Source organism: Marmota monax, unplaced genomic scaffold (assembly GCF_021218885.2).
Source record: "Marmota monax isolate L192 unplaced genomic scaffold, Marmota_monax_Labrador192_F-V1.1 WCK01_AAM20220418_F8-fsc00210, whole genome shotgun sequence".
Classification (NCBI taxonomy): Eukaryota; Metazoa; Chordata; class Mammalia; order Rodentia; family Sciuridae; genus Marmota; species Marmota monax.
This window is the reverse complement of record NW_026695248.1, coordinates 756,793-783,691: the sequence shown is the minus strand read 5'-3', so window position 1 is coordinate 783,691 and position 26,899 is coordinate 756,793. Positions and strand designations below refer to the sequence as shown.

The following is a 26,899-nucleotide window of genomic DNA, read 5'->3' as shown; positions in this document are numbered from 1 at the left end:
CTTTAAATGCTTAGCAGAACTCCTAAGTCAAGTTCTCTGGTCCTAAGCTTTTCTTTGCGGGGAGATATTCTTTTAGATTCATTTATTTTATTTTTCATTATTACTGCTTTAATCTCCTTGTTTTAAGTGTGTTCAACTTTTTATTTCTCCATGGTCAGTCTTGGTAGGGACTTACCTGACGATTCTAGGTTATCCAGTTTGTTGGCATATAATTATTACTGGTCATCTTTATAACCCTTTTACCAGTTGTAATGCCCTCTTTCATTTTTCCTTTCCCCTCTTCTCCCCTTCCTCATCACTTCCCTCCTCATCCTTCCTCTTTTTTTCTCTTTCTCTTCTTTTTTCTGCTTCTCCGCTTCTTCCTGCTTCTCTGCTTCTTCCTTTTCTACTGGCGGGGTCTTGCTCTGCTGCCCAGGCTGTCCGTGAGCTCACAATCCTCCTGCCTCAGCCTCCAAGTAGCTCCCCTTTTCATTACCAATTTTAATTATTTGAGTCTTCATTTTTTTTGTTTAGTCACTCAACCTAGAGTTTTATCCATTTTGTTGATCATTTTTAAAATCCTTGCTGTCTTCTTTTTTGTTTTATTGATTTTTATAATAATATGCAGTGATTCCCTTCTCATTCCTCTTTGTGTATATCTGTTTTCTTTGTGGTATCACTGCAATCACAAAACCTCTTAAAGTTATAACCTCTTAAAGTTACTTAAACTGATAATTTAACTTCAGTATAAAATTCATACTTCTTTACATCTGTCCCCTTGCCTTTTATTATTCTTTGTCTCAATTACCTCTCTTATATTGCTCATCTGTTAACAATAGATTTGTGATTACATTTATGCTTTTGGTTTTAAAAATTCTGTATAAGATTTAAAATGACTTATGCAACTGTATTACCTTACTACAGGATTCTATATTTGTCTGTATATTTACTTTTGCCAGGGAGCTTTATATTTTTGTAGTGTTTGTTGCTATTTATCATTCTTTCACTTCAAGCTGAAGGACTTTATCAGTAAGACACCTGGTACTGAACTCACTCAGCTCTTATCTTGGGAAGTCTTAACTTCTCTCTTGCCAGGTATTCTTGTTTGATTGGTAATTTTGGTTTTAGCATTTTGAATATACCATCCTAGTCCCTTCTAGCCTGCAGTGTTTCTTCTCAGAAGTCTTCTGACACTAATAGAAACTCTCTTGTATATGATGGGTCACTTTTCTCATGCTGCGTGGAAGATTTTTTTTTTTTTTTGACTTGACTTTTGACAGCTTGATTATGGTAGCGCCATAGTCCTGGAGCTCTACCTAGTGTCTGTCTGTGGTACTGCAGTGTCTGGTGCTAATGGACAGCCTTTGTTCTTGGTCCTTGATGTGGTGCTCTGTTCTACTCCCTGCTTTGATTAAGACAAGATAAAAACTAGTCCCTTGAGATATATATCCAATGTCTTACATTTTTTAGGGATACATCTACTCTTTTCTTGATCCAGGGAGAATCAGAAGTTGAGAGTTCTTTGTAGTCACACGGTATCACGCCCAAGGGACGGCTTTGAATGCACCAATTTTAAATCTGTGTCTGTGTGGGGGAGGAAGCAGACTTGGAGTTCCCTATTCCACTCTCTTGCTGATGTCTAATAACTCTCTTACAGTTACAGGATCAGACTGTACGTACTGATAGCCTGTTTTGTTATTTTTAACATTTGTTAAAATGTAATTTTTAATTATTTCTTGAAGTACCGTTATTCAGATATCATAATTACCTTATTGCTGGTCATTTAGATTGTTTCTAAATTTTCAGCTGTTCCTAATATGAATTCCATAAATTTTCTTAAAATTATTGTGTGTTCCCCAAACTTATGCCTCAGGAAAGAGGAAGTTGCTTTATATTTAGTCTTTACAATCTTAAATTATGCAGAATTCTGTTAATGAGGTCAGATGACCCACCTCCAGAGTATTAGTGTTAAAAACATCTTAGCCTAAAAAGTCCTTTGATATGTTAGTTTATGAAGGAAAGAGGTCACCTGGGAACATCTGAAGTATTAGGATGAAGGTCGAGGGAGCAAAGGAATTTATTCTAGACCTTGCTGTGATCCCCTAGGAAAGTGGCTTCATGGTTACAGGAGAGGGGAATGTCATACTCAAGACTTTCAGAGGCTTCCTTTAAAAAGGCAGCAGAGTTGGGCGTTGCTTGGCACTACCAAGGACACACACTCGAGGGGGTCTGGTAATGCCAGCTGTCCTGGTGTTAGGCCTGCAGCTCAGAATGAAGTTTACCATGACACTGTCATTCCTGGTTTCATAAAGTGCTTCGTTGCAGATGACTGGAAGACAGTGTTTTCTGGAAGACTTAGATGGTTCTGGCACTTCATGGGGTGCCGTATTCTCCTGATACCTCACCTGTGAGGTGGCCCCCCTGACAGTGGTGCTGAGGTTGGCAGTGGGCTCTGTGTACCCGCCTCATCCCCAGGAGAAGCTCCAGGATCCACTTTTCTGAAGGTTTCAGTCTCCACTGGTGATCTCTCCCTAGATTATTTTATTAAAGGTTCCCAAGTGGTAATTTTCTACTTCACTGATGTTCCTTGAAGCCGAGTTTTTCTATAAAGAATTTTCTTTTCTCAGCTATTTGGTTACTTTGAAAAATAGTTCAATAAGAAAAGGCAGAATAAATGCTTGATTCTGTCTATTAATTTTATTCTTACCGATGCTCACATTGGTACACTAGTGTGATAAAGAAGAGCCTCATTGGTTGGCTATTATTTCCTTTCTGTAAGTCCAGGATCTTTGATCACTTCCTTGGCTGGCCCATCTTGCATGTTTCCTTTCCCAGATCAGGAATCGGTCACTTTCAGGTGCCTGCTCCTCTCAAAGGCATGTGATGGCTAAGAACATGATCTGGCACTTGAGATGCTGGTTGCTGTTATGTCTCTGCTTCTAGGACTTGGAGCAAGGAAGAGGGTGTTTTTCAGAGAAAGAAACTGCACAAGTGTGTATTGGTATTTCCAGTTCAGATGTGATTAGAGGGTTTTCATTTAATTTTTTTATACTTCTTTCTTTTCCTCTTACACTGAAAGTCTTAGTTTGTAATAGCATGATTGATCCTGATATATTTTTTGTTGTATAGTGTAAAATGGTTTCTAGAATTATTTCAAAATATTAGTATCACTACTAACAATAAGACTTCCAAATGCAGTTTGAACTTTCTTTGTGCTTACTTCCCCATAGAATAAATCATGATGTGTATATATAGTCAAAGTATGGTTTCTGAAAGTCACCTGAGTGGTTCTTTTATCCTTTGTGACCGTGGTGCCAACTTCATATGAAACTAGGTCCGTTTGTTTTGGCTTATATTCAGTTTTTAGAGTTTTCTTTTTTTTACATAGAGCCTAGCATTTCAAAATCAGAACTTTTATAAAAGAAGGTACGGTCACCAACATCTCACTTTTATCCCTGACTCTTTACCATGGTTCCTTCCCTCCCCTATGGGTGACCACCACTAGTATTTTTTTTTTTTAAAGAGAGAGAGAGAGAGAATTTTTTTAATATTTATTTTTTAGTTATTGGCGGACACAACATCTTTGTATGTGGTGCTGAGGATCGAACCCGGGCCGCACAGCATACCAGGCGAGCGCACTACCGCTTGAGCCACATCCCCAGCCCCCACCACTAGTATTTTTTTAAAAATATTTTTTAGTTGTTGATAGACCTTTATTTTATTATATGTGGTGCTGAGAATTGAACCCAGTGCCTCACACATGCCAGGCAAGTGCGCTACCTCTGAGCCAAAGCTCCAGCCCCCACCACAGTTTTTAGTTTCTCATTCTAGCTTTTAAAAATTTAAGCAGGTACGTGTATAGAGCATTCCCCTCTCCAGTATTACATTTGCGTAGTGTAAAAACAGTATTTTGTATCTTGTTTCCTCTGTAAACTCGCAGTCACTAATGAGGCACATCAGTCTTCATGGTGGCTCCTGCCATGAGACATTGATGTCATTGAAGCACTCTGTCCACCAACAATCTGTCATGGGTCTTCAGAGCAGCAGTATTCTCATTGCCCCCCGACTGCAGGTCACCCAGGTATGCTTCAGCTTGTGTGAAAGGACACTCGCAAAGTCCAAGAACTACACCACACACCAGAATCCCACTCGAGATTTATTGTCAGAGCATGGAGCAAACTGACAAGGCTGTCCCTCTGAGGGGAGCAGAAGTGAGTGTCACTTACAGAGCATCTTTATAGCCTGCAAGAGCAATTTCACAAGCTTGCTTTAGGGGTTATGTCATGGGTTGGGGTGGGGTGGACCCTTTAGTAGGCACATGTTCTGTGGGAGGCCAAGCAGCAGTTCCTCAGGATCTCTAGATAAAATGTCTCCTAAATCAAAACCCAGGATTCCTTAGATAAAAGTGGCTCCCGACCTGAAATGGCGGATCTAATGCCAGTGTTGACCTGATGCCAATAAGGTGACTTCATGATGATACATCCATATGTAGGATACTAAACAACCAACAGAATCAAACTGTTGATCCACAGCTTGGATCTTAGGGAATTGTTCTGAATGAGGAAGCTAGTCTCAGAGGTTATATACTGTGATTCCATTTACATAGTCCTCTTAAGGAGGAGACAGAACTGTGAGGTGGAGAGCAGGCCCTGGGGGCCCAGGTCAGGGAGGAGGCCAGCCGCAGTGGTTCTTAAAGGGGCGGAGGGGATCCTTGCCATGCATCTCTTCTGTGTCCTTCCTGCGGGGCATAGCCAGTCAGGCATGAGTGGAGGTGTCTCTTGTTGCCAAAAGCAAGGTTGAATGTCACTTTGCCCTGTGCTTTGCCTGCCTTTCCCTTCAGCCCCTCTGGGCTCCAAGGAAGTAAAGCGCGTCTTTCCTGTTCAATGATGTCCTAGGACTCGTCACAACGTCCACAGCACAACAGAAGCTCAATAAATAGTTGGCAAGCTCATCAATAGCGTACCTTTCCAAACACTATATTTCTTCATAGATAGGAAGAAGAAAACCTGCAGTACTGGTAGTACATGAAAAATCAAACACTAAGACAAATATTACTTAGGTAATGAGAAATGATAACTGAAATCAGAAAAGGAAAAATATTCTTAGGCTATTGAAAGGAAAGCGAGGAACTGGGAGACAGGCAGCAAGAAATGAAAGATGGAGACTTGGCAGAGATACGCACAAGAGTTTGTCAGAGCTGACAAATAAAGGCCATCTCTCCATAGACAGAGGCAGCACAAACTTGAGGTTTGGGACTTTTATGGGAGGGCTCAGGGATTAGAGCTGGTGTGTCCTAATGTGGGCAGTTAAGAATGGGGCTGGTATGAGGGAGTGGTGAGCCTTTCTCAGAAAGGTCCTTGGGTGGGAAAGCCTTAAATGGTGGCTGTCATTTAAGATGGACACCCACATGCTAAGCAAGGACCTTACAGATATCAAATATTTTTGTGGCTTTAATATTTGAGGAAAGGGTAGGTATGCAGCTCAGTTGTAGAGCGCCTGCCCAGCATGCACAAGGCCCTGGATGAAACCCGAGTCCTGCCAGAAACAGAAACAAAATGAAGTTTGGTAAGAGGAGACTCTGGGGAGGAGGGCTCTACACAGGCCAAGGTCCCCATTTCTGTCTTTTCTCTGGGATTGGCCAACACTCCACACAGAGAGTGCACTGGGCACTGGCAAAGCCCAGGGGAACTAGCACTCTGTGAATTGCCACAGCTCTCAATATTTTGTAGGTGTTTATTAATATAAAAGGAACTTTTAGGGATCTGTTCTACAGGAATGAAATGCACTAACATGCAGGTATAAGCGTAAGTATTGCAGCATTGTGTGGACAACAACCAGGAAACAACCTGAATGTCTGCTTGTGAGCAGGGAAGAGCTGAATAAACCATGAGACACTGTTAAACTAAATGACTTCAGTAGATGTTTATTACTTGGTAAGATACTCATGATGTATTAAGTGAAAAATGTTAGTGTCATGGTATGATCCTTTTTATAAAACTGACGCAAGGGATGGTATGGGAGTCAGCTTTACATTACTGTAACAAATACCAGAGAGACAATCAGCTTACAAAGAGAACAAGTTACTTTTGGCTCACAGTATCAGAAGTTTCAGTCCATGGCAGCTTGGCCCTGTTGCTTTGGGCTTTTGGCAAAGTAGAACATCATGGTGGAAAGTGTCCAAAGGAGCAAAATTATTGACCAATGGCAGCCAGAAAGCAGAGTGAGGTAGAGGAGGGGCCAGTGTCCCAATAGTCCCTTCAGGGCACACCCCCAATAACCTGATTCCTTCCACCAGGCACCTCCTAAAGGCCCCACTACCTTCCATGGTGCCATGGACTGGGAACCAAGTCTTCAACACGTGGCCTTTGGGAAGTTAGTAGATCCAAACTTTAGCAGGTGGGAACCTCATATATTGGTTTGTATGTGCATTCAGAAGGTGTCAAATGCATGTCCACTCAACTTTTCACACAGGTTAACTAGCAGGGTAAGGGTAGAGAAGGAAAGCTGCTGGCTTTTCTTTAACTTCATGACTAAAAGTACTGCAAAACTTATTTTCCTTTGAAAGGGGGAAAAATAGTGTTAAATCTTCAGCATCATAAAAGAACCAAAAGGGACCTGTTGACAGAAAGGGATGGTGATTCCCATAGAATAGGCGTGATTTAGTTGAACCGCAGTGTGTGTGTCTTCCATTTTATTTTCTGAATATGTTTAGTGAAGTCTATTTTTTGTATTTTCATTGTTTTTGACCATTGTTTTCTTGACTTTTCTGATGAAAGTATGCTTGAGTTTTTCCATAATAATGTCCTATCTGAATCTTAATTTTTTGAGTTATTAATATGATTGTTCAATTTTCTCTAGCTTGAAGATGACATTATTGTCAAACAGAATTATTTTAATACTATAAAAAATTTTGCACTCCAACTTTCTTCTGAGGAATGGATGATTCTAGAATTTTCCCAGCTGGGCTTCATTGGTAAGAAAAGTATAAGATTTATCTACTTTTCAGAAAAATAATTGATTCTCAGAATCTTAAACCAATTGCTTTTTTTGATCCTAAAGTTGCTTTTTTCCCCCCTATGGAAATGGATTGTTTTTGAGCATATGTTAGCTTCTTAGTATGAAAAGATGAAAGTCAGCCCCAGACAGAGTTTGGAGTATCCAGAGACCAACACCGTGCCAGCCTCCATCCTAGGAGCATGTCTGATTTCTTCTCCAGACACCCAGCAGTTCCGTTGTCACCCCAGGATTGGCATTCAGAGAGGGTTCCTTTTTAATCACTTTGTTTCTTTCATTAACTGCTTGGGGTGCTCATTTAAGACCTTTTAGGTTTAATATTCCTAAATTATCCAACGAAGAGAATATGCTTCAAGTTTCAGACTTGAAGGAAATTTACATGTTTTTAAAAAGTACTCAGAAGAAGACATTTCACTTCCTATGTTATTTTAAAAAGTTAGGTCTTAGAGCCTGGGCCTCTGACCTTGTTGGTCACTCAACTCAGAACTTATTTAAATTCAGAAACATCTTGTGAAGGTTTTATTAAAAGCACAATTGGGATTCCTTTTCATTGTTCTTTTTTTATTTATTGATTTAGATAATTTTCTTTTTACCTAAACCTCTCTTGTTCCTTTCTTTATAGGAAGAATCTTAGTAAGACATGAAAGAAGACTCTGACTTGCTCTTTGACTCCTTTGAGCCAGTAGTGATAGATTTTGTAATAATGTCAGGAGGTCACTACTTCTGTTTATACCCAGGTGACAGCTTGAGCGAGTAGATGCCTAGCTAGAGCGAGTTTGTCTGTTCTTGATGGTGCAAGTGGGAGATAGGGGGATTTGTAGCTGAGAGCACTAGTTTTGATCAATGTACTTAGTGTTCAGATTTCACTTATGATTTTGATAACCTGTTTCTTTATTGCAGCTATTGACTGTAAGTGTCTTTTCAGGTAAAATGTTCCAAGCGCCAGACCTCACTCTGATCGTAGAATTCATATTTATGTTCTATAAGGAGAAACCCATCGATTGGCTCCTGGACCACATTCTCTGGGTCAAAGTCTGTAACCCTGAAAAAGATGCAGTAAGTTAATTCTGCGGGAGGCGGGTGGGAGTTGCGACTCTATTTTGTTCTGAATGAATGTGGCTTTTGTGGGTTTTGGGGAGCCAGATTTGGCCAGTGAGCAGTTGAATGAGGCAGCTGGGAGAAGGCGGTGTTTCCACTGCTTGTGGTCTTTCTCAAATTGGTGAAAATTTCCAATGTTGCGAAGACTTTTAAAATATTGGGAAACCCCATGAAGCAGGGAAGCCTGTCGCAGGACAGTGGCCTTTCTCTGTTCTGTTATTATTGGCTGTTGATACTGATCCCACCTGTCCTGTGGGTGTTTCAGTTTGTCTTCTTATTCTCTGCCAATCCATATTTTCCAAATACTTTGGGGACAAATCAGACTCTATCTGGAATAATGAATAAGATAGAAGTAATACCTATGCCAAAATAATAAGTCAAGGCACTTCTGGTGTCTGACTGCAAGCAACATAGCAGTGTGCTCACCTTTGGGATGAGGGTGGCAGATAAGTAAGTGAATGATAGCTTTTGCTTTAGTCACTCAGACAGCAAATTCTTTCCAAAATTCTTAGTATAAAAAGTAAATAGAGGGCTGGGATTGTAGCTCAGTGGTAGAATGCTTGCCTTGCACTCGTGAGGCCCTGGGTTTGATCCTCAGCACCGCATAAAAATAAATAAATAAAAATAGATTGTTTCCATCTACAACTAAAAAGGAAAAAAATACATCTATTTCCTTGTCCGATTTGAATCATGCCTCTGGGGGAATAATTCTTCAACTTTTTATGTATTTGGTGTAAGCATAATCAAAATATAAAAATGACAGAATTCTTACCAATTGTAACACATAATGTTGAGTGAATATTCTAAGCCCTGTTGTTAGAGGGTTGCCTTATCATTCATTGTAACAAATTGGCGTTTGTGAAATCTGGCTTCAGGCCGGTGTCCTGGGAGGTTTGATCATCCTGCCTGCAGGTTTTTAGGACTCTGCCTTCTGGGGTCCTTGAGGTATTGTTACGTTCTCTTTGTTTAAAAAACCAACAGTAAAACCCACAAACAATAAATTCTTAGAGCAAATCATGGACCACAGAGAAGTAGTGGAGTATCTGTGAACTTTCTAACAGTAGTTCAGCATATAAATTGATTTGAACAAACCACTTTTAAGATATAGGCCTTAACTTATATTTTCTGTGTGACTTGCAGGATTTTTTATTATAGGACACAAAGCTGTTCACCATCTTCATCCTCCCAACAGTGTGCCTCTTAGTACTTGCAGATTTTTTATTATATTATCTGAGATTGTGAGGGGAATGGGAATAAAAAAACAAGGAGAGAAATGAATAACAGTATATAGGGCAGAGAGTGAAGATGGGAGGGGAGGGGAGGGGGGATAGTAGAGGATAGGAAAGGTAGCAGAATACAACAGTTACTAATATGGCATTATGTAAAAATGTGGATGTGTAACTGATGTGATTCTGCAATCTGTATTTGGGGTAAAAATGGGAGCTCATAACCCACTTGAATCTAATGTATGAAATATGTATGTCAAGAGCTTTGTAATGTTTTGAACAACCAATTAAAAAAAAAGAAAAAATAAAGAACACAAATAAAAAAAATATATATTTGGCAAATTCTTTATTATATTACCTGATTTGAAGATATTTTGGAACCTCCAAAGTTGGTGCATTTTAACCTTCAAAATTAAATCTTTATTGACCTGCCTTGAAGGATGGGTGAAACCAGCCCTCTGCTCTTCCCTTAGCTGGGCTTATTGTTACCATTTTTTTATATTTATTTTTCAATTTTCGGTGGACATAACATCTTTATTTTATTTTTATATGGTGCTGAGGATCAAACCCAGTGCCCCGCGCATGCCAGGCCAGCGTGCTACCACTTGAGCCACATCCTCAGCCCCTATTGTTGCCATTTTTAAAACCTGGATCGTGGCCTTTTGTCAGGTGTGCAGCAATCTCTTCACACCTCAAAGAGGACCATAAAAATCACATGCCCTGGAATTGTGATTTTAATGTTCTTCTAAAGGACTTCTCATTTTTCCAGATAAAGACAAGGTCTCACTTTATCATGTAACAATAGTACTTTTTTTTTTTTTTAATATTTAGAAACATTGTGATAGACAGAAAGCAAACCTACGCATTCGCTTCAGACCATCCCTTTTCCAGCACGTTGGTCTGCACTCATCACTGTCGGGAAAAATCCAGAAACTCACGGTTAGTGATTTGATTTGATTTTCTCATGATGTATCATTTGTTGTTCAGTGTATAGCTGGTAATTTTCTGCATGTGTTGTTTAATGGCGTATCTCTTTCCTGCTAGGATAAAGATTACATGAAACCATTACTTCTCAAGATCCATGTCAACCCTCCTGCCGAGGTGTCTACTTCCTTGAAGGTTTACCAAGGACACACACTGGAGAAAACGTACATGGGGGAGGATTTCTTCTGGGCCATCACCCCAATAGCTGGAGACTACATCTTGTTCAAATTTGATAAGCCAGTCAATGTAGAAAGGTCAGCGACTGTTTCTTGTTTTTGATGCAATGAGTGCTTTTTTAAAATAGGAAACTGGACGTTTTGGGCATAATGTTATGAGACTGAGTCTTCTTTAAACATTTCGCTTGGGCGGCTTCCTCCAGCGTGGCTCCTGCAGGGAGGGGAGCTGCTCCCCATCAGGTGGCAGTGTGGTTCTCTGGTTTGTTTTATTGACACCTGCAGAGGGAAGGCACTCCCTGATAGGGTGGCCCCACTAGACCTGTGCTGATGCCGACTGGCTGGCTGGGGCAGGTGAGCCTTGTCCCTGTTCTCCTGTGCCGTTGCCTGGCGTGCCACCCCTAGGTGGCCGTGGAGCCCTGTGGCATGGCCTGGTGAGTGTGGAAGGCCAGCTCTTGCTCAGCCTTTGCAGCACTCTTCCGTGTTTGGGTCTGAAGGTTATCTTGCTGGGCTGTGCTCCTCCTCATCCTTAGGCCGACAGCAGCCTTTGGGGGACTTTTGCTTCTGATCCTGGTGGCATTTCCAGGTTGCTGGCTTCTCTGGCTCTGAGTCTAGAGCGTATTAGTTGAAAGAAAACCTACCGTTCAGCCTGTTGTTCCCTGGCCCCCTGATCCCTCACAGGCTGTCATTCTCTCGCTGCCCTGGTCTTCTCAAGTCTGACAGAGTCCAGGGCTTCAGTTGGGTTTAGAGGGAGGAAGAGGGAAGCTACCTGCATCTCGCCTTCCCAAGTGGAAGTCTCAGCGAGCAATTTGCTTTTGAAATCAGGAAAAGAAAACGTTATTCTATGTATTGTGTGTTATATATACATCTATTTGTTTTCTATACATAATATAATATTTAGCAAATGAAAAAGTGTCCATCAAAAATCTGATAAAGAAATTACATATTGGAGGTTAAATTTCTTTACAGCCAGTATTTTTGCAATAACCCTCTGTCAGTTACATTCACGTGGTTGAGAGGACAATATAATGTAGTGACACAGTTCTTCTGGAATTGTGGTGATATGAATTTCCTACTGAGTATGGAGCCCACCGGTCCTAGGACAGAGAAAAGGAACCACTCCCTGATCCCTGCAGTGCATTATTTGCTAAGGGGAGGGTTGTAGTCGTCATTATAGAAATGATACATTATAAAAATATTTCCAGATTGCATATGTGTTCCTTATTAAAAAATTTAAAAGTGTGAAGAGTCAGAAAAAAAAAAATCCCTACCCCAAAGCCACCATCATGGCTGGGTTGGCACATTGTTTTTATTGGTACTCCTGTATGCTTCTGCTTTGGGTCAGAGTCCATGGGTAATTTTTGTATTGTATATTTTTCTGTTCCAGTCTGTCCTGAGCATTTCAGTGACCACTTAACACCCCATCAATTCCTTCATCCATTGCTAAACTTCTGGTTGGTTTGGAGTTGTTCCGCAGTGAATTGTCACCTGGTGAACATCTCTGACTCAGTCTAAGTCCAGATTACATTCACGTGCTCTTAATGTGGCTGCCCTCGCCCCAGCTTGGGCCTGTTTAGCAGATAGTGAAGGGTCTGTAGTTGTGTGATCAGTGTTCCAAGCCAAGGTGCCTTCTGGAAAAGCATCCCCACCTGCAGCCCCAGCAACGTGGGGTGCCGAGGTGGAAGGATCACTTAAACCCAGGAGTTCATTCTGGACAACAGAGACCCTGTCTCTCTCTCTCTCTCTCTCTCTCTCTCTCTCTCTCTCTTTCCCCCTCTCCCCAACAGAGACCCTGTCTCTCTCTCTCTCTCTCTCTCTCTCTCTCTCTCTCACACACACACACACACACACACACACAGGTCTTTCTCATGGGAAAATGATAGGTATAATTTTAAATATCACAGGTGATTTTTGTTTACAAATATCCTTTTGTCAATCCTGTCATCACCTGTAACTTACACCTGGCTGATTATTTTCAACACGCAGGTGCTTTCTTGATGGTTCTCATAAACTCCTTGAAATAGTGGAAGGTGGGGATATCTGTAGGAGGTGGAAGAAACTAAGAAAACTAGTGAAAGTCACTCAAGGGATCAGGTCTCTGTGACTGCTAAGCCTAAACTTTTAATCAGTCACTGCAACTCACCCTAAGTTAGGTTTGTATTGAGATATACTTCTTGCTTCCTGTCTGGTCCCATTCCTCCCACACTTACAAATACCCACTATTTAGTTCTGAGAATGTCAGAGCATAAGGATGTCATGCTCACACCAAGTGTGTGTTAGGTTTATCTCAGTATGTTGAGTAATTCATGATTTTTCAAATGTTTGAAATAGTGACACATGATGTTCAGGTGTTTGGAAGAGGCTCTCTTTAGTTTCATTCTCCTAATACTGAAATTATTTGTATTGGCTGTAATTAGTCTTTGAACTTGCCGTGACTAGCACTTTTCCTATGAAAACTTTCTCTAATAACCGACACACATTCTTCTGTCTGCATTTCAGTTATCTTTTCCACAGTGGCAACCAGGAGCATCCAGGAGATATTCTGCTCAACACAACTGTTGAAGTTTTGCCACTTAAGGTACAACAATTCCTTCCTCTCTCCCTTTACGAAGAGTTGATCCTTTAGCCCTGGTGTGAGGCTGTTCTTGTTAATGAGATGAAAGACACTCCCTGTCTGTAGGACTCCAGTGGGTGGTGATCTAAAATTGTCTTGAAATATGGAGCCCCAGCATATTGGCCCATGTCCTCATTCACAGAGCCTTTGTTTTGTTTTCTGTTGGAAAATAATGTGGACATTTGTTCTAGGGAAAAAAAAGACTGTTTACTTCAGTGTTTACTTGGTGTTTCTATTTTGAGTCTCCAGATACCACTGGGCATTTAAGTACCTGTTGGTGAATATACAAAATTAATTTATTTTTCTGTTAGAAATACCTGGTTTCTTTCAAGTCAACACACGTTCTTGACTGCTGTACAAGATTTAGTGTCTAATTTTCCAGCCATCAATATTTTATATCCAGATTCAGATGATGGGTAAACAAAGCACCTTTACTGATCAGTTTTTTGGTGACTGACACTGCTCTCTGGAGAGAGCTGCGCCCCAAGTGCCACTTGAGTTTGTGAAGACATTTTCATGATTCATGTCTATTTTCAATAGAAGCAATTACTTGTAAATTAATACTTTGGTTTTATTTCAGAGAGAAGGTTTGGAAATAAGCAAAGAAACCAAAGACAAACGATTAGAAGATGGCTATTTCAGAATAGGTAATACCTACTTTAGTACAATGTCTTTTATTTTTCTGAACCTATTCCTAAAGTAATTTCAAACTCTTATTAGCTGTTAAACAACTTAAGATGGAGATTAGCAGTGTGGGTTTGGCATCAAAGGCACCTTCACTGCCCCCCACGGGCCATGTCATTGCTGGTCCTCACTGACAGCGAGTCTGCGGCCACTGCCTCTTGCCCTTTGTCTCTTATTGGTCGAACTCTGCTACTGAGCCTCAGGTCTGTGTGGAGATGGCCAGAGACATTGGGCGGCCATCGCCACCTGTTCTGAGCACCTGTAACACCGGCATTTCTTCACTGGCCATTGCTGTCCTTGTTCATCTGGTTGCTGAACTTCTCCTTTGGAGTCATGCTCTACACCCCCTCTCCCTACCTGAGAGCCCCAAATTGCCCCATCTATGAGGATGCCCTGTGCCCTCTGTGTCTATCTCAGAGCTGGGGCTGTGTTGGTCACCTCAGTGATGGTCCTGACAACAGTGTGGACCTTGGCAGAATCTTCAGTGACTCTCCCCTGTCAGAGTCCTTATCCCCTATCCCCCTTCACTTCCTGTTTCCTTCCTCTTAGTCTTTGTATCTCCAGACCCGAGGCTGCTGTTCCTCCAGTCAGTGCCTCCTGCCCTATGTGCAGCCGTGTAGCTGTTTCCTGCAGACCGAGGACACTGCCTCAACTGATCCTTTGTGGTTTCTCCTCCTGATGAATGCCCCCTCACTTCTGTTAGTTTTCTGTAGCTATGACAAAACACCTGTGGAAATCACCTTAGAAAGAGAACATTTTTGTTTGACTCACAGTTTTGTAGGTTTCTCTCCATGGTTGGTTGGCCTATTGCTTTAGGGCCTATGGCGGAGGCATTAGTCATGGTGGGAGTGTGTGATAGAGAAGCAGGGAGAGAGACTGGGAAATGATGGCTGTCCCAATGTCCCCTTCAGGGGCACACTCCCTGTGACCTAACTTCCTTCCACTAAGCCCCACCAACTAACTGTCCCATTACCTCCCAGGAATGACAGAGCTGGAGACCAAACCTGGAGCATGTTGGCCTTGGGGGGACACGCAAGGCCCACCCTGCAGCTCCCTCCCTCACCAGCTCAGCACTCCTCCTCTGTGTCATATGGCGCCCCGTGCCTCTGCTGTGTGACCCTCTCATAGCTCCTCTCTGTCACCCTGGGGAGAGGGGAAAATTCAGTGGGATCAGTCTGGGTAGCTGCCTATGCTCAGAGGTGTTGTTAAAAACAGTAGATGGTCCACCACATTGTCCCTGTGTCTCCTGTCACTTGGTAGATGCTGATTCAGTGAATGAGGAGACATTTCATTTTAAAACAGTTCCATGCTTCATTAGGCCCCACCACCTGGCGGCTGCACCACCTCCCAGTGCCACACCACACAGGAAGGGAGAAGGTTGGCCAGTTGGCCTGTAGGTCTGGAGGGCGAGGCCTTCCTCGGGCGCCCCCTAGAGCAGTTACCTGTGGTATATGTCACCCAGCTGAGGAAGGGCTCCCCCCGAAGTGGTATCCCTGTGGTTTTGGCAGGCAGGATGACGCTAGTTATCTTCATGCGCAGGCCATCTCTAGACATGTATGCAAAACTAGTTGAGTATCCAAGACATTTTTGACCCCTGTTACCTACCAGTTATTTAAGTTTTGAGAGTTGTTCTAGATTATGAAAGCAGCATAGGAAACAGAGACGTGTATTTAATAGCGCTGCAGAAATTTGAAGACAGTGACCGCCTATACCATGAGCTCACGTGTACTTAGACTCTGAAGAGAGCTTACGAGTTGTCAAACTGAGGACCTCGTGTAACTGAAAAGCCCCTCAGAAATAAAGAGCGTTTGATATTTGTCATCTGAGTATAAAAAACTCTCCTGTAAGGCGTGCGCTGCAGTGAGTAGTGGTGTGAGTGCCTAACAGACCTTCCCTGACAAACAGCTGTAGCTGGTGAAATCATTAAAAAAAAGTGTTTAAAACTCAAGATTGTCCTGGGGCGGGGGCGGGGGTGTACGTGAGAAGCTCTTATTCATGGGAATCTACTAAACCTCCAGTGTCCTCGGTCTGCAGTACTGAACCAGGCCCTCTGTCACTTCCCTGCCTGTGCTCATTGGTAGGAGGTCTGCTCTGCCAGGTGCAGCCCAGAGCGCAGGGCTCTCCTGCCAGCTGCTAGGTCAGGGCCGTGGTCTGTTCTTGGATGCCACTGTCATTGTCGCCAACTCTGTTCTAGACGAGAGCAGCTCCAGTCTCTACCCAACCTCCACTCATGGGATAGAGATGGAAGCTCAGACCCAGGCATTTTGGGTAACAAGGTTGGGCCTGGCTGTCACCCTTGTTCGACCTCCTTGTTCCTGTGAAACCAGGGTTTTGAGAGGAAACGGGATTCCCTCCCTGCTGCTGCCCACAGGAGGGGTCTGCACAAGTGCAGGCAGCGGAAGTGCCGCGCTCTTACTGGCAGGCCACGCCCTCCAGTGTGGCAGAGACCCCGGCAGCTCATCTTCAGTTTCCTCTTCTTTCTGGGTTCCCGTGAATTTGAAGATTGAGTCCACAGAGCAGGAGGACGAGTGTAAGGGCAGGATGCATTGAAGAACAGGAGCAGGACTCCTGCGGTGCCGAGAGGACCCGCCCAGTGTGCCCTCCGTTCACTGCTGCTGGTCCACCTTAATTAGGGTTTGAAAAATGTATCAATGCTGTTGGTCCAAGTTTATGCTAAGTAGGGTTTGGAAAGATAGTAATGCTGTTAGCCTTGTGTGCAGCGGCTCCTGCAGCAGATGTCCATACCTTGCCCAGGCCTGGCCACCGAAGGACAACAGTGGGCATGCCTCAGGCCCTGTGCCTGTGTGGCGGGCTTTGCGTGATAGTAGGTCATGCTGGCTGTGTGCATACGGCTGACCCACCCTGGCCCCCACTCTGCTGCTCAGCAGGGACCAGTAGGCCACCCGCACGGCTTGGCAGCCAGAAAGCCACGTCACTAGCACACTGGGAAGTGATCCCAGAATACCAAAGGCTGTCACAGTCAGCACTCCGCTCACAAAGCAGGTGTCACTCTAACTAGAGGGGTGTTCTCCCTGCCGGAGATGGTGGGGGCAGGGTGAGGTGCAGATTTTGCCCTGGTAGAGGCAGACCAGAAGGACAGGGCACTCCTCAGCCTTCCCTCAGGGGCCCAATTTAGAACAGAACTTGGGAAAGTTCAAGGCTAAGGGCGCCATGGACTGTGGTAGAGAAGTGGGTTGTAAAAAAGTGGAGGACGATGGCTATGTGCAGGCCACCCTGGAGCCCAGCTGGACACTCACCAAGGAGAGCCAGGAAAGAGTACAGAGGGGCCCCCTCAGGCGGGAGCCAGTGCCCAGGGTGGCCTGCAGAGGGGCCTGAATCCAGAGGGATCAGACTGCCCGAAGGCATTGTGGGAAATCACAGGGTGTCCACTGGCAGTTGGTGAGCCCCTGCTGGCTACCTGAAGAGGACAGTGGTCTGATGGAAGAAATACTATTTATTTCAGTGGTTCAAGTTCTGAGAAGGCAGAGGAGCCTTCTGCAGAGAAACGGTGGAAGAGGGCAAGGGCCCTGCCAGGGCGGGGCAGGAGGAGCCTACAGACTGCAGGACCTAGCAGTCCTGTGTCCCTTCTAGTGCCAGGAGCCCGGACTCCAGTGCCAGATTCTAGTCACTCTGGTGATCTCCTCCTTCACTTTTTCCTTCTTTCCATCTTTCAGTCTTGTGGATAGTTGGGTTTCAGACAGAGGCTAATTTTGCTGTTTGAAAAGAAGGCTGGCCCATGGTTCCAAAGGCCAGTTTAAAAACCGACTGTGCTTCCTCCTCTCCTGCCTGTTGTACCCAGGGCTTCAGCAGCAGGTCTTGCGGTGCTTGTTCCTTACAGAAGTATTCCACGCACAGATCTGCAAATGCACAGTACATCCTTTAAAATTATGATACGAACATCCCTCTCTAGTGGCCCATGAACTGGAGAGGGATGAATGTCCCCTTGCGTGACATTCATCTGTGTGGTTGCGTTCCTGTGTGGGTTTCCATGGGTGAGCGTGTGGCTCTGTTCTTTCTTTCCATCTTCCTGCTGCTTTGGTCATTAATTTTCTAAAGAAATGAGCTCATCAGGAAATGGTGTTAGATGTTGCTTTAGTTAAAATGCTCCAAGTTGCACTGTAGTTTTCAACTCTGAATCCCCTGCCCCGTTCAGTACTCAGTAATCCTTGTATGTCACACATACTCGACCCCCATCCAGCACAAAGTGTAGACAGACTTTTATGAAATAAGCTTATTATTAATTTTTGAATTAATGGTGGACTTGTAAGCTTCCAAGTCCACCATTTACTGTAGCTTACAAGTCCACCATTTACTGTAGGAACCAGCGTAGTCGTCACCTGCCGTGGGTTTGGTGTGCCTTGGCATACTGGTAGTCTGTCGGTCCCTTGCAGGTAGCTCGGCAGTCAGATCTGGCCCACTGTCTGTTTTTGAGTGGCCCATGAACTAAGAATGTTTGTTTTCATTTTCATTTTTAAGTAGTTAAAAAATAGAATAAAGTGTGACATGCAGAACAAATAAACTTCAGATTTCACCTCCCAGGAAGTCAGGCAGAGCACAGCCATGCCATTGCTTGGGTCTGTCTGCGAGTGCCTTGGCCATGAGTGAGCACGTGCAGCAGCCATGAGGGCCGTGCTTCGCTGGTTGTGCCCCAGCTCAGTGTTCTAGACACCAGGAAGCATTTGTAAACAGTTGCACGTGCCACACCTGTCACCAAAGTGTGTAACTAAAAACGGACTGCCAGTGCTTCCCATGGTGCCAAGACGAGGACGTTCAGCATTGTGCTTTTGAACTCACTGGAATGTGGGGCATCAGGCAAAATTAAGTGGCAGGTCATGGTGGGCATTGTGCTGTGTGTCTCAGACTCAGCCCAGCAGGATTCCCAACTGCCCGGGGAGAGTGTGGTCAAAAAATTAGAAAATTTAAAACAGAATGTCTTATGGCAGAATTTCTTGACAAAATTGAAAAGAAATGATGCTATTACCAAAGTGTTTTCAAGCAGCTTGTTAACCGAGCGAGAAAAACCACTTATCAATTGTGAGTTAATTAAATCATGTCTAATTGCAGCAGCCAAATAAATGTGTGCAGAGAAAATTAACTCATTTACGACAATGAGGTTTTCAGCAAAAACAGCTTCTTAAAGAGTCAAGGACACTGGGAGCAACGTCCTTAGTCAAGAAGCTAAGCTAGGGCTGGGTTGTGGCTCAGTGACAGAGCGATGGCCTAGCATGTGTGAGGCACTGGGTTCGATTCTCAGCACTGCATGTAAATAAATAAAGTCCATTGACAACTAAAAAAGTATTTTAAAAAAAATCTTAAAAAAAAAAAACAAAGCAAAGCAAGTGGCTTTGAGTGGTTTACGTGGACCCTGATGGTTGACAGGTGTCCCCAGCACTGCTGAGTTGTTGCTTGGAGTCAAAGTGACTGAAGAGCTGTTCCTCAGGATTAGTCTGTTGGGAACAACCACAGGCAAGAATGTTTTCACACAGTTACGAAAACACAAATCCAGTTCAACCTGAAGTGGAATCTACTAAGTTGTAACAAATGGTGGTTAAAATACGTGGGAGGAGAAGGCTGCTTAGCTGCATTAATTTACAGAGCTCATGGAAATATGTGGTGCCTAAAGTCTGTGGTTATTGATTCTAATATTCACCAGCCAGATACTTTGCAGAAAATATTTGAATCTGTCATGTGTCATTGAGCCAAAGTGTCAGCAGTGAGCTTCATTTGCTCTTACGGATTTGGCCGGGGTCAGTTCTGTGACACTTTGGCAGGCACGGGAACGGAATATTCTGGCTTGTCCTAACTGCAGCAGTTCATTGACTCAGCAGTGGGCAAGTTCATCTGCAGTTATTTTGAGCTCAGTACCAAGACTGATATTTTTCCAGAGTAGAACTGCCCTCCACCATCATCATCGCTTTGAAAGTCAGTGTTTGCTGCAGCCTTGATGATGCTTCTTAGGAATTCAGCCAAACTAATGTTGCAGTCAAGTCACTTTGATGACAGTGAACATTGTTTGAACTCTTAATATCACACTCTTAATGCACTTCTGTGCTTTCAAAAGTTACCATTCACATTTACAGTAGGTAGGTTTCCCATACTACAGGTCCAGCAGTGATTTGGGACCTCTGTGTTAGTAAAAAAGAAATTTCTATATTTCAAAATCCTCCTTAGAACACCCATAGTATACAAAAATTATGCTTGTTATTATATATTGAATTTCATCAATGAAGAATTTGTGGGAGTTTTTTCTTTTTATATTAGTACCTGCCTCCTTTCCTCAGTTTTCCTGGTGGCTCACAGAGACTGCCCTTTATGGAGAACATTTGCCAGCCCTTGGCTTAAAATGACTTTGACCCTGAAGGAACCATTTTCTCATCACTTGTGAAAGCATGCTGTGTTTTTTTGTTTTTTTTGTGAAGGTATTCCTTACAGCAAGAAAAATTTAATAGTGAACATGTCCCCTTGACAGAAGATCCTGGCTTCACTCCTTCTCTAGGAGAGCCATTTCAGCTTGTCATTTCTGGTGGCATTAAAAATCGACACTGTAGATGAGGTGCTCCTTCACAGCCCCTTCCAGACAAGTCCTTGAAAGAACACATGTGTCTTGAGCCCCTGCTCAAGGCCAGCCTGTGTTCTTGACCTGATTCAAACACTGAGGTTTGTTATGCCTGACTTAACCTTGAAGGCAATCAGACGGAGTCACGTAGGTTTTTCCAAGTCACAATTTGCTAAAATGTTGGTGATGCAGGAACACACATTTTTGTTTTGTTTTTTAATTTAAACAAAAGTATAGTTCTACCTAATTAAATAGGTTTCTTCCAATGTCTTTAAGCATACCCTACTTGAAAACTCTTAAAGCTGAGTGAAAGGAGGAGAGTAGGGAAAGACATCCAGGCCCTGACTAGAGACACTGGACAGAAACATTTTGGTGGATTCCTGTCCCGTCTTCAGTCAGGGATGTTTCATGTGTGGCTATCACAGACTGTCCAGCAAATATTGATTTTTGTTTTGAAGGAAAGTTTGAGAACGGTGTCGCGGAGGGAATGGTAGATCCTAGCCTCAACCCCATCTCGGCCTTTCGCCTGTCAGTCATTCAGAACTCTGCTGTTTGGGCCATTCTTAACGAGGTAAGAATACACTAATCAGGGAAACCACTTAGATACTGAGTTTTTATTAGTTTGATATTTCATGTAAGGCCTTTTTGGAGTTGAGCATTAACTAACTGCCTTATACTTTTCACTATTTTGTGTTTCAGATTCATATTAAAAAAATCACTAATTGATCATCTAAGAAACCAACACGTTTTTTCCTGGTGACTCTGTTAAAGATAGCTAAGCATGTACCTTTTTTTTTTTTTCCAAACTTGAACACTACCTCTGTGAATCTACTGTAGATAAGACGACTGCTGTTTCCACTTGGAAAGCGAATCTCCCGAAGATAATTGTATTATTTGAACTATGCTCTTCTCCAATTTTAACTTGATGCAAACATTTTACAATTATGACAGCCTGTTAATAGGACTTGTACTGTTTTGGTATTATACTAATACATACGAGTTGTACATATTGTTACATTCCTTAAATTTGAGAAAACTAATGTTAAATACATTTTATGAAGGGGGTACTTTTGAAGTTCATTTATTTTACTATTATAGACCCTCTTTTATAGATTATCAGGGATTATATATAAATATATAAATATACATAAAATGTATGGAATTAATTTATTAGAAACACTTAAGGAGTACATATTTTTGTGCAGTAAATTTTTGAATCAATACTTTTTTTGAGAACCAGTTACCTTGCTTTTTTAAGTTCTTTCTATATTTTTCTTTCAAAATGCAAACATTACAAATCAATGCCATTTTTCAAATGCACTGCCATTTAAGATTGATTATAGATGGATTTCTTAACTGAAGTACTTTTATAATCACAGCGATTCTAAACAAAATATTTTCAAAGGCATTTGTCATTCCTTAAAGCCAAGATTTTAAAGACCAACATCCTTCTTGAGGGTTGCTTTACTGTACTGCGTGTGGTATGTAGCCACAGAAAATCAGTCTGAGGACTCTCAGTGTGCGGGTGTGACGGCGCCAACCTGAATCGCCACGGACTCGCTCGCTAAGTCTCTGGTAGGGAAGGTGGCAGACCCTTCCTTCCTTTTTAATCTTTGTCTGTAATCCATGAATTAGATGCATTCTCTTTTCTTGTTGAACCTTTTATATCTGCTCTCATTTCTGAGTTAGTGTTTTTAGGTAATGCTATTGTATGGGTCATAATGTGTATAATTTTAAAGAAAAACAAAATTATTATATAGATTTGTGGCAAAAGGTAGTATAGCAGTTGTGTTTTCCCAGAATGCTTTATTCTGCTGCATTGTGATCTGACCTGTTTCCAGAAGCATTCATCACCTTCAGCGGCAGTTCCACATCCTATCACTGCGGCCAGCAGAGTGTGTCACCGGCTTCAGCCATCGATGGTCTCCACAGAGTACTTCCCTTTCAAACAGTTAGGAGCTGTCAAGCCAGCCAGGCCACTCCAACCACCTGGGGTTACAGTGTGTGGCAGGTGTGCACAGGTGGATCCCCTGAGCTTTCTGAGTGGCCCTGGCCGAGGCTGAGGGCTGTGAGAGGTCCCACAGCTGGTGACCTCTGGCCTGGAGTTTACTGCTGCCCAGTATGTGGGATGCATGGCGTCCAATGCTGCCCTCGCTGTGCCAGATGAAGGGGAAGCTGGGAAATGCCCATCAGGTTCTGTTGTCCCACTCTGTTGTAGAATGTTTAGTTTCCTTGGTCAGCAAACCTACCATGTGGCCCAGGATTTGATGTCACATTTCAGTTGAAGTTTTTAAATTCCCCATCGCAGAGCCTATCAGCAAATTTCTTTCAAAACAGGGACTTGCCTTTTGTTGTAAATGTTGGCACCAGCTTGGCATTCTGAACCACTACTGAAGCAGCTAAAAATCTGTGCAGATGGAGATCCCCAGGGTCCCTGGTTCCTCAGTAGCAACTGGGACTTCAGAAGGAAAGCCAGCCTAGGACAAAGTGCTGTAGCTCCCCGGGCTACTCATTAGGGCTTCTTGAAGACTCTGGGCCCAGCCAGCGCGGCCCCCACCCCAGCCTCTGCTCCTCTCTCCAGTTCCTGGAATCCTTTCCATCATTCACGGAGACTCTCCTTCCTCCCATGGCTTTGTTCCCTGTTTCTAGAATGTGTCCGGCACATGGCAGGTGTGGTCGCCTCTGAGCATGTGAACCAGCTGTGCCAGCCTCTCCCCTCCCTCTGCTCCCTTGGCCTTTCACCCTCCCACCGTGCACACGCATCTCCCTGCCTAGTTGTGACTGACGTGTCGTCTCTGAGCTCCTGCAGCCAGCCTGCACCTCATTTCCTCTCTGTCTGTCCTTCACTGCAGCAGTGGACTCACCTGGCCTCAGCGTTAGTTGCTCCTCCTTTCCACCAGGTCCTCTGCTAGGCAACTGAGAGCAGTCTTGCTTTCCCTAAGCAAGAATTTATAGTGGTGGTCCTGACGGGTAGCAGAGGGCCAAGAACACTTGGAACCGGAGTACCTGAACTTGACACTGAACCACTTGTACCAAAATAATGAATGGGGAAGATGTCACTAATATGTTAGTCCCACCACCTGACATGGATTGGCATCTGGTGTGTATTCCAGGTTAACTATTCAGACTCCTGAGCAGTGCATGCCTGCCTAGGCACTAGTCACTAGATGCACAGTAGCTTTTTAAATTAATAAAAAATTCAGTTCTGCAGTTGAACTTGCAATGTTTCCAGTGCTTTGTGGCCACATGTGACTAGTGGCTATTACATTGGCCCTAGAGATACAGAACATTTCCATCATTGCAGAAAGTTCTGATGGGCATTACTGTGTGGAGTACAATGTGAACACTTTAGAAACCAGAATTAAAGGATTCTGAGGACAGGGTTAAAAGCAGATGGGCATACGCTATAATGCAAATGATGAGTATTTGGAGCGAAAAGAGAAAAGTCAAGGACCAATTTCTAGCACCTAAGATCCAGGCTTTCTTGGTTTGGATCCAGACGGGATAGACATACATGTATATATTCAACCCTTAGAGACGTCTTTGAACCAAGGTTCTGTACAGCTTTTCAGATCAGCGGCTGAACTAAAAAATTAGAAGGTACAGTTATTTTAAAAGCCATGAGCAAATTTGTAAAGACTTCTTTTAAATCTTTCATAATAACAAAAACCAAAATTGTCTCCCAACAGTACTGTCCCTCAAAGAAGTTTGGTGATATGAAAATAGCATGTTTGGGGAGATCGCTCCGGTTAATAGCAGTGTGTTTAGTAGACAGAATTCTAAGAATGACTCCCTCCCTGGGATCTTGTATTATATCCTCCCCTTTGAGTGTGGGTGGAACTGTATGATCCATGATTATGTAATGTTATGTAGCAAAAGATTATCTGGGGGCGACTAATCCAGTCTCCTGAGTCCTTTAAAAGCAGTTTTCTAAGGCTGGTAGTCCAAGTTATAGACTCCAAGCAGAACTCCAACGCCAGGCAACTGAGTGGAGGGGGTCACAGGGGAAGGAATACGGGTAGCCTCCAGGAGCCGGGAGGCTTTGGCTGCCAGCGAAGAAAATGAGATGTACAGCCCTATAGCCACAGGAACTGACTCGGGCCACAAGCTCATACATGGGCGTGGAAATGGATTTGTCTCCACATAAGAACCCAGCCTGGCCAAGCACCTCAATCCCAGCTTTGTGAGACCCTAATCGGAGAACTCAAATTGAGTCTGCTGTGACTTCTGACCTGCAGAACTGTAGGATAGTAAATGGGTGGAGTTTTAGGTTGCTACATTTGTGGTAGTTGCTGTACAGCAATAGAAAATGAGTATGTCATTTAGAAGAGGTAAGGAGGAGACGACTTCGTAACTGATTGTCTGTAGTAATGTTGGGTATTTCTTGGTTAAAAAAAAAAAAAAGTGCATGAATAGTCTCTACTAGCAAATTCTAGTCCTGGGCCTCAGCTAGGATGTTTTGTGCCAGAGATCTCAGTCTTTGTTGGAAGTTTGTTGGTAAAATGTAATGTTTTATACAAGAACTGTTAGAACAAGATTGTAGGAATAGAAATGTGAGGAGCCTTTTTTTCTAGGTGAGATATTCATGATTTAGAATAGACTGCTCTGAACCTGTCAGAAGTATACAAAAGAATAAAACAGTGGTATTTCAGGACACCAAATTAAGAGAAAAATAACTCCTTCCTGTATGTAGAGATTACATAATTTATTGTTGTGAGGGACTTATTTTTTTTAATCAAAACTTTATTACCTAGCACAGATCAAACCCTATTTGTGCCAACCCCATTTTTGTACTTTGAGAATGTTTTCCAAAATACCTCTCTGCTTTCAAGCCGTTAATTGCAAATGGGGTTCACTTTTAGTTTGGTTTATCCATTAATTTTTGTGCTCATACCCTTGATTTAAGAATAAGGAAATTAGAAGCTACAAACTTTCAAGATTGCAAATGTGTCATAATCACATCTTTGTGTTAAAAGGAAACTTAGATTTCCAGCTCAATCCCTTTATAAAAGCAACTTTTCCAAGCTATGTAGCAGTATTTATAATGTGTAAAACTTAGTTTGATAGTGTGAAATTTTAAATTCTTAATCTTAACAGATATATGCTATGATAACTAGTATGCTTACTTTATTTCTTTAATGCATGTCAACATACAATGCTAAAAAGACTACTAAAGCAGTGTTAGGAAAAGCAGCCAAGTGAGGGTTTGTCACCCAAACCTGTGTCATCGTTATATTAAACTCTTCCCACTTTTGGCACCCCCTTCTACGGTTTGGGCACCAATCAGACCATTGTCAAAGAACAGACAGAGGAGAAGCTGGCGCTCTGGGTTGTTGGAACTGAGAGGAAGGAGATGTTAAAGACAGTAGGGTGGGCTAGGGTGCAGCTCCGGGGTAGAGCACTGGCTTGCGTGTGCCAGGTCCCAGGTCCTGCCCCTGGCACTGTAGGGAAAAAAGGCAGTGGAGTGAGCTGGGAAGGAGGCAGAGCATTGTGCCTGCAGTTAATGCTGCAGTCCAATGTCCAGAGCAGCGGTGCTAACGGCTCTGAGTGAGGACTGTGGTGAACGCTGGAATACCCTCAGACGTCAGGCAGGCTCTTTTGTACCGCTCGCTCCTAGGTGTTTCACTGTATTAGTAATTAGCAGCTGTCCCAGAATCAAAGGTTGGTTTGTACCTTACCCTGATTAGCATCCTGTTATTTGTTCAAAGTGCTCGATGTCTGTTCAACTTTGGTAAAAATCTCTTGAAGACATTCTCTCTGAGCCTTAAAAATGGCGGATATCGATAGTACTGTAAGATGCACTGCCAGCAGATTTGATACTTTCATTTCGGTATAGCCAGTGATGTTTTCTAAGGAAGATTTAAAAGTCTGCTAAGCCTAACAGTTGTGTTTCCTTCATGGAATGAAGAACTAAGCATGTCTCATTCAGAGCGATTTCCTTGGAAAGGCTGTCTTTGCATTTGGGGATGTTTCTGGAGGCATCCCTTGGAGAAGCTGCCTGAACAATCTCTGCCAGGTTGTACCAGATGTTTTTTTTTTTCTTCCTAAATGTACATATTTTCCTTAATGTCTTCATGTGTTGAACGGTTAATATTTGTAGTAATATTTTAGGTACCTATTGGATTTTTAAAGGAAGAATATTTATTTTCAAGTTGCTGCTATAATTGAAAACCTAATAACTGGTCCTGTTGACTGTGCCTTTCATCACTGTTTCTCTGTGCCACAACTGTTCATGTGTATTTGAAATAAAGAGATTTAAAAAGCTGTGCTGATTCAAGATTCCTTCTAATAAAATTAGCACTGAACCAAGGAGTGGATCCTATGTGTTTTGAAAAGGGTAAAGCCCTGCTGTCAGACCCAGATGGACACTGTTTATACAGGTGTTTGCTTAGCCCCCAGCACTGACTGCCTCAGGCTAGTGTATCATGGGAGTTTCTGCTTTGTGTCCTCCTTTCTCGGCAAGCCACACTATCAGTGACAACAGGGCCTCTACTACACAGCTGCACTACAGGTTAAAGAGGCTTGGGGGAGACTGAGGGTAGCCCCTTGTCCAAAATCAATTCATATGAAA

The 26,899-nt window shown here is 43.0% G+C and overlaps 1 protein-coding gene across 1 annotated transcript in view; it reads left to right on the top strand.

Moving 5' to 3' along the window:
• Positions 1-26,592, top strand: part of Mgat4a (alpha-1,3-mannosyl-glycoprotein 4-beta-N-acetylglucosaminyltransferase A) — a 96,942-nt gene extending 70,350 nt beyond the window's left edge. The window contains exons 10-17 of the mRNA XM_058578298.1: positions 6,838-6,952; positions 7,919-8,049; positions 10,149-10,256; positions 10,362-10,555; positions 12,974-13,052; positions 13,669-13,735; positions 20,787-20,899; positions 21,028-26,592. Coding sequence (XP_058434281.1) covers positions 6,838-6,952; positions 7,919-8,049; positions 10,149-10,256; positions 10,362-10,555; positions 12,974-13,052; positions 13,669-13,735; positions 20,787-20,899; positions 21,028-21,054 — 834 coding nt within the window. The 3' untranslated portion in view covers positions 21,055-26,592. The remainder of the gene's footprint in view (positions 1-6,837; positions 6,953-7,918; positions 8,050-10,148; positions 10,257-10,361; positions 10,556-12,973; positions 13,053-13,668; positions 13,736-20,786; positions 20,900-21,027) is intronic.
• The last annotated feature ends 307 nt before the right edge of the window (positions 26,593-26,899 follow it).